General features: G+C 47.5%; 2 protein-coding genes across 4 annotated transcripts in view; one reads left to right on the forward strand and one right to left on the reverse strand.

Annotated features, from left to right (window-relative positions):
* The window catches only part of tpcn3 (two pore segment channel 3), a 45,834-nt gene extending 37,853 nt beyond the window's left edge, over positions 1 to 7,981 (forward strand). The window contains exons 14-19 of the mRNA XM_078400275.1: positions 294 to 363; positions 1,303 to 1,522; positions 5,195 to 5,285; positions 5,382 to 5,495; positions 6,540 to 6,652; positions 7,532 to 7,981. Coding sequence (XP_078256401.1) covers positions 294 to 363; positions 1,303 to 1,522; positions 5,195 to 5,285; positions 5,382 to 5,495; positions 6,540 to 6,652; positions 7,532 to 7,680 — 757 coding nt within the window. The 3' untranslated portion in view covers positions 7,681 to 7,981. The remainder of the gene's footprint in view (positions 1 to 293; positions 364 to 1,302; positions 1,523 to 5,194; positions 5,286 to 5,381; positions 5,496 to 6,539; positions 6,653 to 7,531) is intronic.
* A 3,725-nt stretch (positions 7,982 to 11,706) lies between these two features.
* Positions 11,707 to 14,053, reverse strand: part of bub1 (BUB1 mitotic checkpoint serine/threonine kinase) — a 74,675-nt gene continuing 72,328 nt past the window's right edge. For 2 of the 3 annotated variants that reach the window (XM_078400276.1, XM_078400278.1), the window contains 2 exons: positions 12,292 to 12,398; positions 11,707 to 12,182 (listed from right to left, as the gene is read on the reverse strand). In XM_078400276.1, the coding sequence (XP_078256402.1) occupies positions 11,981 to 12,182; positions 12,292 to 12,398 (309 nt within the window). In that variant the 3' untranslated portion in view covers positions 11,707 to 11,980. The remainder of the gene's footprint in view (positions 12,183 to 12,291; positions 12,399 to 14,053) is intronic. The other variant, XM_078400277.1, reaches the window with a different exon arrangement.

Consider the following 14,053-nt stretch of genomic DNA (forward strand, 5'->3'; position numbering starts at 1 on the left):
AAATTTAAAAGACACTTGGAAAGGTACATGGATAGGAATGGTTTAGGAGGATAAACGCAGGCAAATGAAACAGCACTGCCATTCATTGTGATTGTGGATGATCAGCTCGAAGGGCCAAATGGCCTCCTCCTGCACCTATTTTCTATGTTTCTAACGGGCCTAGCTTAGATGAGGCATCTTGTTGAGTGGACAGGTTGGGCTGAAGGGGCTGTTTCATGCTGTATCACTCTATAACTCACAATCTGTTGATTGTCATTGTTTAACAAGTGTGGGCGATGCTGCTTCCTCTGCAGGTTCAGGGTCTTGCTCAATACGCTGGTGAATCTGATACCCACGATGCTAACCTATGCAGGGCTACTCGTGGTAAGTAAAAAATATCTCTTGGGTTCAATGATTCAATGATACTTTATTGTCACATGTAGCGAGCTACAGTGAAATGCTTAGTTGTTGCGTACATTACGCAAGAACACAAGGAGCCACCACGTTTGTGGCACCGACAGAGGTCCTCATTAGGATTAACAAGCTCATCAGGAAGGCCGGCTCCGTCCTGGGGGCGGAGTTGGAGTTGGATCCGTGGGAGGTGGTCTTGGAGGGGAGGATGCTCGTCAAACTGCAGAGCATCCTGGACAATACAGCTCACCCCCTCCATGACACACTGGTCAACCTGAGGAGCACCTTCAGCAACAGTCTGGTCCCACCAAGATGCAGCACAGAACGCCACAGGAGATCCTTCATCCCTGTGGCTATCCTCCCTCTTGTGTCATAGGGTAGACTGAGACTGACTCCCCTCCATCCCTCCCGCTCCCCAATTTTTGCACAAAGTGACAACCTTTCCACTCGTCACTTTAATTTCATGTCTCATGTGTTTTATGACTGTTGGCAGATCAATTTCCCACCTTTAGTTTAGTTTAGAGATACAGCGCATAAACAGGCCCTTGGGCCCACCAGGTCCACGCCGACCAGCGATCCCCTCACACTAACACTATCCTACACCCACTAGCGACCGGGAGAAAACCCACACAGGTCACGGGGAGAACGTACAAACTCCATACAGACAGCACCCGTAGTGGGGATGGAACCCGGGTCTCCGGCGCTGCATTCGCTGTAAGGCAGCAACTCTACCGCTGCGTCACCGTGACCACCGAGGATAAATAAAGTTCTATCGTATCGTTAGTACTGAGACCATGAGACCATCCTGATGGCCCCACTTTGTTCTCGGCGCCTCCACCAGGCTGGATCTCTCCTTGAAACTTTTCAATTGCTACATATTTTAATGCAATTGTAAATGCTTTGTTTTTTGAGGTGGTGTACTACATTTTTGCGGTGGTGGGCATGGAAGCGTTTAAAGGGAAGATCCATTTCTATGGGGTGAATTCCAGCAGCCCGGCAGCTGTGTATTGTGGCAACCCTGCACTGAAGGGCTCCCAGTTTGCTGCTCTCAGATACTGCAGGAATAACTTCAATAATCTTCCCTCAGCCATCGTCCTACTGATTGAATTGACGGTGGTGAACCAATGGCACGATATCCTTTGTTCATTGTCAAACGGTAATGTCCTCTTGTCTTGGTGTTGTGATCTAGTCTTCTTCTTTCGTGTCCATCACCTATGTTTCAAATGTTGACATCGCTGTCTTCGTCCGTCCTGAGAAAGGGCGCGAGCTTCTGGCGACAATCAGTGGGAGCCATCACTTGTCTAATAGATGATGGTGGTAGCAGAATTAGCTCGGGACACCTCCAGTTACCAGTCCCGTGATATGGACTCTTCTGCTATGGGGCCGTGATCTACAGTAACTCATGCTATGTTGGAGTGCCAGAGGCTGAGGGGTCTTCAGGTCATACGTGATAAGAGCAGAAAGTCTACTCCGCCATTCAATCATGGCTGATCTATCTCTCCCTCCTAACCCCATTCTCCTGCCTTCCTCCCATAACCCCTGACACCCATACTAATCAAGAATCTATCTATCTCTGCTGTAAAAATATCCACTGACTTGGCCTCCACAGCCTTCTGTGGCAAAGAATTTTGTAGATTCACGACCCTCTGACTAAAGAAATTCCTCCTCAGCTCCTTCCTAAAGGAACGTCCTTTAATTCTGAGGCTAAGACTCTCCCACTAGTGGAAACATCCTCTCCACAGCCACTCTATCCAAGGTAGACACAAAGTGTTGGAGTAACTCAGCGGGTCAGGCAGCATCTTGGGAGAGAAGGAATGGGTGACGTTTCAGGTCGAGACCCTTCTTCCAAGCCTTTCACTGTCTGGTAGATTTTAATGAGGTCCCCCCTCAAAAGTTGCCTCTCAAGATCCTATTAAATCTTTCACCTTAAACCTATGTCCTCTATGATTCCATCACTCTGGGTAAAAGACTGTGCATTCTCCCTGCCTATTCCTCTCATGCGTTAATACATGGTGTGTAAAAGCATGAGGGAACTAGACTGGGTGAATGCACAGTCTTTTACCCAGAGTGGGAGAATCAAGAACCAGAGGACATATGTTTCAGGTGAAAGAGGAAAGATTTAATAGGATCTTGAGAGGTAACTTTTTCACACAGAGGGTGATGGGTGTATGGAACGAGCTGCCAGAGGAGATAGTCAAGGCAGGGACTATAATAACATTTAAGACATAAAGACAGGTGCATGGAAAGGAAAGGTTTAGAGGGATATGGGCCAAACCCAGGCAGGTGGGACTAGCATGGATGGGGCATCTTGGTCAGCCTGAGCATATTGGGCTGAAGGGCCTGTTTTTGTGCTGTATGCCTCTAACATTGGAATAACTAAATGTGTTGAGAGAAAGACATTTTGAAATGCTGTAGAATTTTTCCATCATTTATGTTTTAATCTTGGAAATTGCATGATAATGTGCAAACAGCTCCATTAAGTTAGTGCAGGCACAAGGAACTGCAGATGCTGGTATCTTGAGCAAGACACAAAGTGCTGGCAGAACTCGGTGGGTCAGGCAGCATCTGTGGAGGAAATGAACTGACGACGTTTCGGGTCAGGACCCTTCTTCAGACTGATGGAGTAGGGGAGAGAAAGCTTGGAAGGAGAGGTGGGGGCAGGACAAAACCAGGCGAGTAATATGTAGATATCCCATCTCCAAATTCCCCATTAACCTATTATTCCCTTTACCCCCCCCCCCCCCCCCCCCCCCCCCCACACACACACACACACACAGTCCCCGTCCACCCTGTCTCTCCCACTGGCTTTACATTTCTCTTCTTGCCTCACCTTATTCTTTATTTTATTTTCCTTTTCATCTCCGGCCTTTTACTTAATCCTTACTGTTCACTTACTCCTGCCCGCTCAGTTCCTCCAGCACTTTGTTGAGCTTATAAATATTTGAATTAGATGTGCCATTTTAGGTTCAGGCGTATTATTGTCACATACCGAGGTACAGAGAAAACCTTTGTTTTGCATACCATCCAATCAGATCAGATAACACCGTATATAAATACAATCAAGTCAAACTGAAGTACAACAGGTGGAGCAAAGGGGAAGATAGAGTGCAGAATATAGTTCTCAGCATTGTAGCGCATCAGTTCCACAAAGTCCAATGTCCGCAATGGGGTAGAGGTGAATCAGACAGTACTCTAGCTTATGGAAGGGCCGTTCAGAAGCCTGATAACAGAGGGGAAGAAGCTGTTCCTGAGTCTGGTGGTGTATACTTGCAGTGGGACGTCTTTGAACATGTTGGTTGCTTTTCTGAGGTAGTGTGAAGGGTAGATGGAGTCAGTGGTGGGGAGTGTGGTGTGTGTGATGGGCTGGGCTACATCTACAATGGTGGGGAGTGTGGTGTGTGTGATGGGCTGGGCTACATCTACAATGGTGGGGAGTGTGGTGTGTGTGTGATGGACTGGGCTACATCTACAACTCTCTGCAGTTTCTTGTGGTCTTGGGCAGAACTGTTCCCAAACCAAGCTGAGATGTAACCTGACAGTCTGCTTTCTCGGTGCATCTGTGGAAGTGTGTAAGAGTCACTGGAGACGTGCTGAATCTCCTCAGTCTCCTCGGGAGGTCGAGGCATTGGTGTGACCTTGGCCGTTGCATCAGTGTAGTTGGTCCATGACAGATCGTTGGTCATATAAACACCAAGGAACGAAGCTCAACCTTTCCCCCGTGTGTCTCATTGATGCTGATTGGGGCCTGTACTCCACCATGCTTCCAGAAGTCAGTAACTAGCTCCTTGGTCTTGCTGACATTGAGGGAGAGGTTCTTGTCCTGACACCACGGCACTAACTTCTCGATCTCCTTCCTGTTCTCTATCTCTTCATTGTTTATGAACCGGCCGACCACAGTGCAAACTTGTAGATGGAGTTTAAGAAACATTTAGACAGGTGTTTCGATGGGATAGGTTTCGAGGGAGATGGGCCAAATGTGGGCAGGTGGAACTAGTATATAAACACTGATCAGCCAAAACATTATGACCACCGACAGGCGAAGTGAATAACATTGATTATATTGTCACAATGGCACCTGTCAAGGGGTGGGATATATTAGGCAGCAAGTGAACAGTCAGTTCTTGAAGTTGATGTGTTGGATGCAGGAGAAATGGGCAGGAGTAAAGACCTGACCGACTTTGAAAAGGGCAATAGACAATAGGTGCAGGAGTAGGCCATTTGGCCCTTCGATTGTTATGGACAGACGACTGGGGTCAGAGCATCTCTGAAACGGCAAGGCTTGTGGGGTGCTCCCGGTCAGCAGTGGTGAGTACCGACCGACAGTAGTCCGAGGAGCAACAAACCACAAACCGGAGACAGACAGGGTGTTGGGCGCCCAAGGCTCATCGATGCACGAGGGCAACGAAGGCTATCCCGTCTGGTCCGAACCGACAGAAGGTCGACTGTGGCACAAGTCACAGAAAATGTTAATGGTGGTCACGGGAGGAATGTGTCACAATACACAGTGCATCGCACCCTGCTGCGTATGGGGCTGCACACGGAGGACCAACAGCATATTAGGCAGGTGGGCAGAATGTTTTGGCTCATCAGTTCATAATGTGTTGGCTGATCGGTGTAAATGTTGGTCGGTGTGGGCAGGTTGGGCTGAAGGGCCTTTTTCCACGCTGTATGACTAACTATGTTAGGGCCAAATTTGGCTGTCCAGTGAGGGTAAAGGGAATGTGGTATTCTATACCGTATCATAAACATTTTATCGTTGTTTTTACAAACTACTGTGTAATCTTGGATTCCTTAACGACACCACTTCTCGCGACTGGATTTGTGAAGGTGACCCACTTGACAGCAAGGATTTTCTTTGTTGTGTTTCACATAGTGGTGGTGATTATACTCATTAAGTAAGTCCGAGCCTGCCTGCCTTTGTCTGAATTGCTGCGATATAATTAGTTGATGGCCGCATGTCTGACTCTCAATGTCCACCCCTCCTCTGACAGTATCTTCATCGCGTTTGTTTTGGAGGCTTTCTTTGTGGAACACTCGCTGGCCAGGAGTGCCGTCGAGACCGCTGTCGAGAAGAAGATTCAAGAGCTCGGAATGGGAGACAGTGTGTAAGTAGCATTGAGACTCGCCAGAGGGATCAATGGGATAAATGCCAGGAGGATGAGGGGCGATCTTATAGAGGTGTATAAAATCATGAGGGGAATAGATCGGGTAGATGCACAGTCTCTTGCCCAGAGTTGGGGAATCGAGAACCAGAGGATTTAGATTTAAGTTGAGGGCAAGATTTAATGGGAACCTGAGGAGCAGACTTTTCTACTCACAGGGTGGTGTATGTATGGAACGAGCTGCCAGACGAGGTAGTTGAAGTAGGTACGGTGGCGCAGCGGTAGAGTTGCTGCCTTACAGCAAATGTAGCGCCGGAGACCCGGGTTCCATCCCGACTACGGGTTCTGTCTGTACGGAGTTTGTACGTTCTCCCCGTGACCTGCATGGGTTTTCTCCGAGATCTTCGGTTTCTTCCCACACTCCACAGACGTGCAGGTATGTAGGTTAATTGGCTGGGCAAATGTTTTAAAAAAATTGTCCCTAGTGTGTGTAGGATAGTGTTAGTGTGCGAGGATCGCTGGGTGGCGCGGACCCGGTGGGCCGAAGGGCCTGTTTCCACGCTGTATCTCTAAATCTAAAAAAACAGCATTAAAAAGACACGGACAGATACATGGATAGGATAGGAAAGGTTTAGAGATATGGGCCAAACATGGGCAGGTGGGACTAGTTCAGATGGGGCATCTTGGTCAGCTGGAATCTGTTTCTATGTTGTATGATTGTCACGAGTGTTGGGTGCATGTAATTGAAAGTTTTTCATTAGTCAGGTTTATAACATGAGAGGGGCAAAGTTTAAAGGAGATGGGCGGGTCATTGTTTTTAAATACAAAGGGAGGTGAGTGCCTGGAACGTGCTGCCAGGGGTGGTGGTGGAGGCAGATGATTCCTCTTGAACAAGCATGTGGATATGCAGGGAATGGAGGGATATGGATTACATCTGGGCAGAGATTAGTTTATCATGTTCAGCACACATTGTGGGCCGAAGGGCCTGTTTCTGCATTGTACTGTTAATTCTGTCAGCTGCCCTTTTTTAATGTACAATTAATTTAGGGACCATCCAGCTGTAAGCCTAGTTGAAGTTATGGAAACAAGTGAAAATGACCTTGGCAACACTGACGACTCCAATTTGAAATCCAGACTCCGATTCAGAATAGCATCAATTAGTAAGTACAGATGCTCCCCGACTTGCAATATTTTGACTTTGCGAAGGTGCAGACGGCAGCGAGCCGCAGTTCACTTCCAGCCACGTGATCAGGTGTATTAAATGCATTTCAACGTACGATATGTTTGGTTTACGATGGGTTTCTCGGAACGTAACCCCATCATAGATTGAGGAGCACCTGTAAATCTCTGCGGTGTTACTGAAAGCAGCGTCTTCAGGGTCCCACTCTCTGCCCTGCCTGTGCAATTGAAGGTTCTGAGGGCTATGGTCCAAACACTGGCAACTGGGACTAGCTTAGATGTGGCATCATGGTTGATGTGGATGAGTTGGGCAGTAGGGCCTAATTCTGAGGCTGTATGACTCTGACTGCACAAACTACGTGGTCACATGTAGCTCCTACACTCCATGTAATGACCTTGTTGAAGTCGGCAGCACGGTGACTCAGCAGTAGAGTTGCTGCCTCACAGCTCCAGAGACCGAGGTTCGATCCTGACTACAGTTGCTGTCTGCATGGAGCTTTTACGTTCTCCCTGTGACCGTGTGGGTTTTCTCCGGGTGCTCCGGTTTCCTCCCATTCTCCAAAGACATCCAACTTTGTTGGTTAATTGCCTTGGTATCATTGTAAATTGTCCCTGGTGCATGGTGGCACTGTGCAGGGATCAATGGTCAGTGTGGACTCGGTGGGCTGAAGTGCCTGTTTCCATGCTGTATCTCTAAGTCCAAACCATGCAAGTGTCTTATTTGCTGTTCTGTAACTGGCATTTTCATGACTTTCCATTTTCCATTATTTCTATCCCATAGTCATTTTTGATATTGCTAGTTTATTTCATGGTTTTTGCACTTTTATAATCAGGATAAACTATGTTTTTCTTTGCTGCAGGATACAAGACCGTCGATGCCTTACTGCAGCATATGTTTGAGGGGGAGTTAAAACCAGAAGATGAGATTCCAACGCTGGAAGAGATCGATAATCTTTCGCCAGATGACTTCCCACAAAAGCCACAAACCTTCGACAACGTCATATCATGAAAGAATTGTAATGTTGCCCTTCTGTCTATTGCTGGTTGTACATTTTGTATAGAAATACTGCACAGGGTATGCTGAGGTAACAGCTCTCTTGCTAATTGTGCAGCAAGGACGTAAGCATTTGAAGATAATTGAACTCTTGAACTTAAATACACTGTTTTCCATTATTTTTTCCATGTAGGTCGTCTTTTGAAAAATAAACTGAAAACTAATTTGTGGCTGAAAAATATGGTACGACTTTCAAAATTGTAGGAATTGTAACAGCCAATCTAGGTAATTATCCAAAGGCTGCAGCCTTTTGAACCACAACTTCATAATTACCTGGTTAATAATTGACTCCACTAGGAAATCAGTGCAAATAGGCGGATGTTAAAGTCATAGAGCTGTTCAGCACGGAAACAGGCCCTTTGACCCATCTTGTCAATGCTGACCTAGTTGACCTACTAGCCATGTCCACCGTGGACTAGTTATTAGTACAGATGTCAGGGGTTATGGTTGATTAGTAAAGGTGACAGGGGTAATAGGGAGGCAGGAGAATGGGGTTGAGAGGGAAAGATAGATCAGCCATGATTGAATGGCAGAGTAGATTTGATGGGCCGAATGGCCTAATTCTGCTCCTAACACTTATGAACTATGTGACTCTAAATGCAACACAGTGAGTGTTTACACGTTTGGCTCTCTGCAGGAGGATGAGGGATGATCTTATAGATGTGTACAAAATCATGAGAGAAATAGATTGGGCAAACAAGGATGTTGCCAGGACACAAGAGATGAGCTTTCGGGAGAGGTTGAGTAGGCTGGGAATCTATTCCTTGGGATGCAGGAGGATGAGGGGTGATCTTTGAGGTGCACAAAATCATAACGAGACCAGGAATACGCACAATCACGGGCGATCTATCCTTCCCTCTCATTCTGCTGCCTTCTCCCCATAACTCCTGACACCCTTACAGACAGTTCTCCCGAAATTTGAACAACACATAAGATGTACTACCAGGGGAAAAAACACACTAGACAAGGTTTATTCAAACATTAAGAAGGGTTTCAGGTCAGCACCACTACCACACCTAGGGCAGTCAGATCACCTGTCCATATTCTTAACTCCAGCATACACCCCACTCAGGAGGAAAGCTCCAGCCACCATAAAGACTTAAGACATGGCCTGAAGGAGCTTCCTCGCAGCTGCAGGATTGCTTCAAAAGGACCAACTGGGATATTTTTGAGGATCAGGACTTGGAGGAGTACACATCAACTGTACTCTGCTACATTCAAAACTGTGTTGACAATGTCACTGTCGACAAACGTATCCGGTTGTATCCCAATCAGAAGCCCTGGGTGACAAAGGATGTCAGGTCTCTCCTCAAGGACCGTAACACCGCCTTCAGGTCTAGTGATAGAGCTCTATAAAGTGCTGCTAGAACCAACCTGAAGAGAGGCATCAAGGATGCCAAAGCGTCCTACAAGAGGAAGATTGAGGACCACTTTACCAACAATGACACACGGCGGGTGTGGCAAGGCATCCAGCACATCACCAACTACAAGACCATCAACCGCACGACTGCCGACGGCGACGCCTCGCTGGCAGAGGAACTTAACTGTTTCTTTGCTCGTTTCGAGGTGAAAGCTGCAGTGGCAGACATAACACCCTCTCCAGCACCTGACAGCCACATCTTCACTGTGCAGGAGTATGATGTTAAGCGCGTGCTCAGAGCAGTGAATCCCAGGAAAGCTGCAGGCCCCGATGGTGTGACGAGAAGAGTGCTGAAGGAATGTGCAGACCAATTATCTGAGGTCTTCACAAAAATCTTCAACCTGTCCCTTTCAAAATCCACCATCCCTCCCTGCCTGAAGTCCGCCACAATCATCCCACTGCCGAAAAAGTCTGTCATCAGCGGCCTTAACGACTACCGTCCGGTAGCACTCACAAAGTGCTTCGAGAGACTGGTCCTGCAGCACATCAAAGCCAGCCTCCCACCCACCTTCGACCCATACCAGTTTGCCTAGAGCAAATAGGTCTACAGGGGATGCCATCGCCACTGCTCTTCACACTGCACTGACCCACCTTGAACACCAGGGGAGCTATGTGAGGATGCTTTTCCTAGACTTCAGCTCTGCCTTTAACACAGTCATCCCGAGCAGACTGGTCACCAAACTTTCTGACCTTGGATTTTCCCAAACCATCTGCCAATGGATCAAGGACTTCCTGACCAACCGCCCCCAGACCGTCAAAATAGGCCCTCACCTCTCCTCCACCATTACACTGAGCACCGGCTCACCACAGGGCTGTGTGTTGAGCCCCATCCTTTACTCCCTCTACACTCACGACTGCGCCCCCACCCATCCCACCAACACCATCATTAAGTTCGCGGATGACACGACTGTGGTTGGACTCATCTCAGGAGGAGATGAGACAGCCTACAGGGATGAAATCCAAAGGCTGGCAGCATGGTGTTCAGTGAACAATCTTGTCCTGAACTCCTCCAAAACAAAGGAACTTATAATAGATTACAGGAAAACCAGTGCAGAACACGACCCACTCTACATCAATGGGGTCTGTGTGGAAAGGGTACCTGCTTTCAGGTTCCTGGGTACGCACATCGCAGAGGATCTTAGACAATAGGTGCAGGAGTAGTCCATTCAGCCCTTCGAGCCAGCACCGCCATTCAATGCGATCATGGCTGATCACTCTCAATCAGTACCCCGTTCCTGCCTTCTCCCCATACCCCCTCACTCCGCTATCCTTAAGAGCTCTCTCTTGAAAGCATGCAACGAACTGGCCTCCACTGCCTTCTGAGGCAGAGAATTCCACACCTTCACCACTCTCTGACTGAAAAAGTTCTTCCTCATCTCCGTTCTAAATGGCCTACCCCTTATTCTTAAACTGTGGCCCCTTGTTCTGGACTCCCCCAACATTGTGAACATGTTTCCTGCCTCTAATGTGTCCAATCCCCTAATTATCTTATGTTTCAATAAGATCCCCCCTCACCCTTCTAAATTCCAGTGTATACAAGCCTAATTGCTCCAGCCTTTCAACAATCTTACCTGGTCTACCAACACCATTACCACAGTGAAGAAGGCACAGCAGAGACTCCACTTCCTGAGGATCCTCAGGAAGACCAACCTGCAGGAGAAGCTCATGATGTCCTTCTATCGCTGCTCCATCGAGAGTGTGCTGGCATACTGTATAACCACATGGTATGCCAGCTGCTCAGGAAAGGACAGGAAGGTCCTTCAGAGGGTCATCACGACGGCCCAGAAGATCATCGGCTGCTCACTGCCCTCCCTGGGGCACCTGTTCAGCCTACGCTGCCTCAGCAGAGCAGGCAAAATAATAAAAGACCCATCCCACCCCGGCCACCGTCTGTTTGTTCTTCTGCCCTCTGGTCGACGTTTCAGGTCGATCAAATCCCGAACAAACAGACTCAAGAACAGTTTTTACCCCAGGGCCATACGAGATACGAGAACTGAACACTACTTTCTGCACTAGGTCACACTGTTAAAACTTTTGTATTTATTTGTTTTGCATTTATTGCATATATGTTTTACTTTTCGTGTTACGCACTGTCAGGATTGCTATTTTTAATTTTGTTGTACCTGTTGCAACGACAATCAAGGAATTCTATTCTATTCTAATCAGGAATCTGTCAATCAGCACCATAACAATATCCATTGACTTGGCGTTCCACAGCTGTCTGTGGCAATAAATTCCAGATTCACCACCCTCTGACTAAAGAAATCCCATCTCATCTTTCTAAAGGTACATCCTTTTATTTTGAGGCTGTGGCCTTTGGCCCTGGACTCTCCCACTTGTGGAAACATCCTCTCCACCTCCACTCTATCCAGGCCTTTCACGATTCAGTAAGTTTCAATGAGATCCCCCCCTCATCCTTCTGAACTCCAGTGAGTACAGGTACATGAAATGTGATCTGACCAGTGCCTTATAGAGCCTCAGCTTTAATGAAGGTGGTAGAAATGTTAGAGAATGATGTGTTGGATGTGGAGGCTGGTGGGGTGAAAGTTGAGGACCAGGGAAACTCCATCCTTGTTCCATCTGAGGGACGGAGAGCAAGAGGGAAGATTGCAGTACATACAGGAGGCATGGCTGAGGTATCCCTGCACAAGCAGATTTACTGAAGAAAGAGGACATCCTGGATGTCCAAGAAAGGAAAGCCTCATCTTGGAATGGAATATTGGGACCAAAATTTTAATCTATAATTCCACAATTCTGAATAATGAAATAACAAACAAACCAGGAATTAAATTCTTACAAAGCTCTATTTACACAAAGATTTACAGCCATGTTCATTTATGATCTTCTTTGTGAAGACTTCTTCTCCAGTAAGAGCACCATGAACCTCTGGCGCAGTGACTTCAGTTTTTTTGAGTACTGCTCCTTGAAGAGGGAGACCAGTTCCTCACGCAGACCCTGAAGAGATGGCAGACTCTGGCAACTGGGGATGTACACCAAGGTGTCAAAGAAACGCTTCCACACATCTGCGTGATGACCTCTGAAACAACGGAGGAACAAGCTTTGAGTTGTCTGAATCAAAGAGCCTGGACACTAGCATGGGCATTGAGAGATACCGATCACAGGTTAGCGACAAACACAAAACTGACCTCTTAAACTTGGCATTGACCTTCCAGACACCATTTTCCTTCTTTAGTTTTAAATACGTGCCAAAGAGAAGGCAATAAACGGTGGCAGCAATTCCAAAGTAGTCTGCCTAAAGGTATGCACAAACATTCATTAGCTGGCTGTCACAGGACATTAGACAAACCATTGTTTATTGTATATTAATTACATCTCAAAGGGTAGATTAGATATTGAACATAAATCTCCAAATAACAGGTCATGGCAAACCACTTATGTCTCACAATGATTATTGAACAGCTTTAACGGATTATAATGAAGGCACTCTGGTCTTCAGTCAGGCAAGGAAAATACAGAAGTTGGGACGTTATGTAACAGTTGTACAAGACTTTGGTGAGGCTACTTTGGGAGTATTGTGTTCAGTTTTGGTCACCCTGCTTTAGGAAGGACGTCATTAAGTTGGAAAGGGGGCGGAGAAGATTTATGAGGATAGTGCCAGGAATCGGAGGGCCTGAGCTATAGGGAAAGGTTAGACAGGCTAGGACATTATCCCTTGGAACACAGGAGGCCCTGGAGTGATATAGAGATGTATAAAATCATGAGGGGAATAGATTGGGTAAAAGACTGTGCATTCATCCTGAGTAGGGGAATGAAGAACAAGGGGACATAGGTTTAAGGTGAGAGAGCAAAGATTTAATAGGAACCTGAGGGGAAACCTTTTCACTAGGTTTTTAGAACAAGCTGCCAGAGGATGTAGTTAAGGTAGATACTATAATAGCATTTAAAAGACATTTGGACAGTTTTAGAGGGAAATGGGCCAAACACAGGCAAATGGAACTAGTGTAGTTGGGGCATCCTGGTTGGCATAGGCAAGTTGGGCCAAAGGGTCTATCTAAGTGATGTAAGACTTGCTCAAGAATGGGCAAAGACATCCCCAAAAAAAAGGGGCGTGGCTGTGTTCTGCAGCTGCGGCTCACCGGCAGTCTGTCTTTTTTTTGTTTTTTTGTCTATTGTCATCGTTTAATGTGCGTTTTGTTCTATTTTTAACTCTGTGTATGTGGGGGGGGGGAAACCTTTTTTCTAATCTCTTCCTCAACGGAGATGCGACCTTTACCGTGTCGTATCTCCGTTCGCGCTACGGCCTAACATCGTGGAGTCGGCGGCCTCCAGCTGGGATCGACCTTGAAGACTCCGGTCGCAGGACCTGGACTTACCATCTCGGAGGCTTCGGCCGTGGGCCCTGCAGACCACAACATCGGGAGCTCGCAGGTCCCTGGCTGGCGACCGGTTTTTGGGAGCTCCAGCCGTAGCAGCTTCGACCGCCCCGAAGTGCGAGGTATGATCGACCCGCTCGCAGGCCCTTCATCGCCCTGCGTGGCCCGGCCGCAGCACTTTCCATCGCCCGGTGGGGGCTCAGGACTTTCATCGGCCTGCTCGGCTCGGCCCTGGGACTTTCCATCGCCCAGTGGGGGCTCAGGACTTTCATCGGCCTGCTCGGCTCGGCCCTGGGACTTTCCATCGCCCGGTGGGGGTTTCAAAAAGTTGGGAGCCTCGATCACCTCGTGGCACCACGGGAGAAGAATGAGGAGGAGATAAGATTTTTCTTTGCCTTCCATCACAGTGAGGGTGTGCCTAGAGCAATCACTGTGATGGCTGTTTGTGTAAAAATTGTATCTGTGTGTCCTGTGCTTTTTGTTGTCTACTGCCGGACCCTGATGTGAGAGGACGCTGGCGTTGTTTATTCGCCGCTTTTCCGTTAGGATAGTTTGTCTGTTTGTTTTTATGTTA

Source organism: Rhinoraja longicauda, chromosome 5 (genome assembly GCF_053455715.1).
Source record: "Rhinoraja longicauda isolate Sanriku21f chromosome 5, sRhiLon1.1, whole genome shotgun sequence".
NCBI lineage: Eukaryota > Metazoa > Chordata > Chondrichthyes > Rajiformes > Arhynchobatidae > Rhinoraja > Rhinoraja longicauda.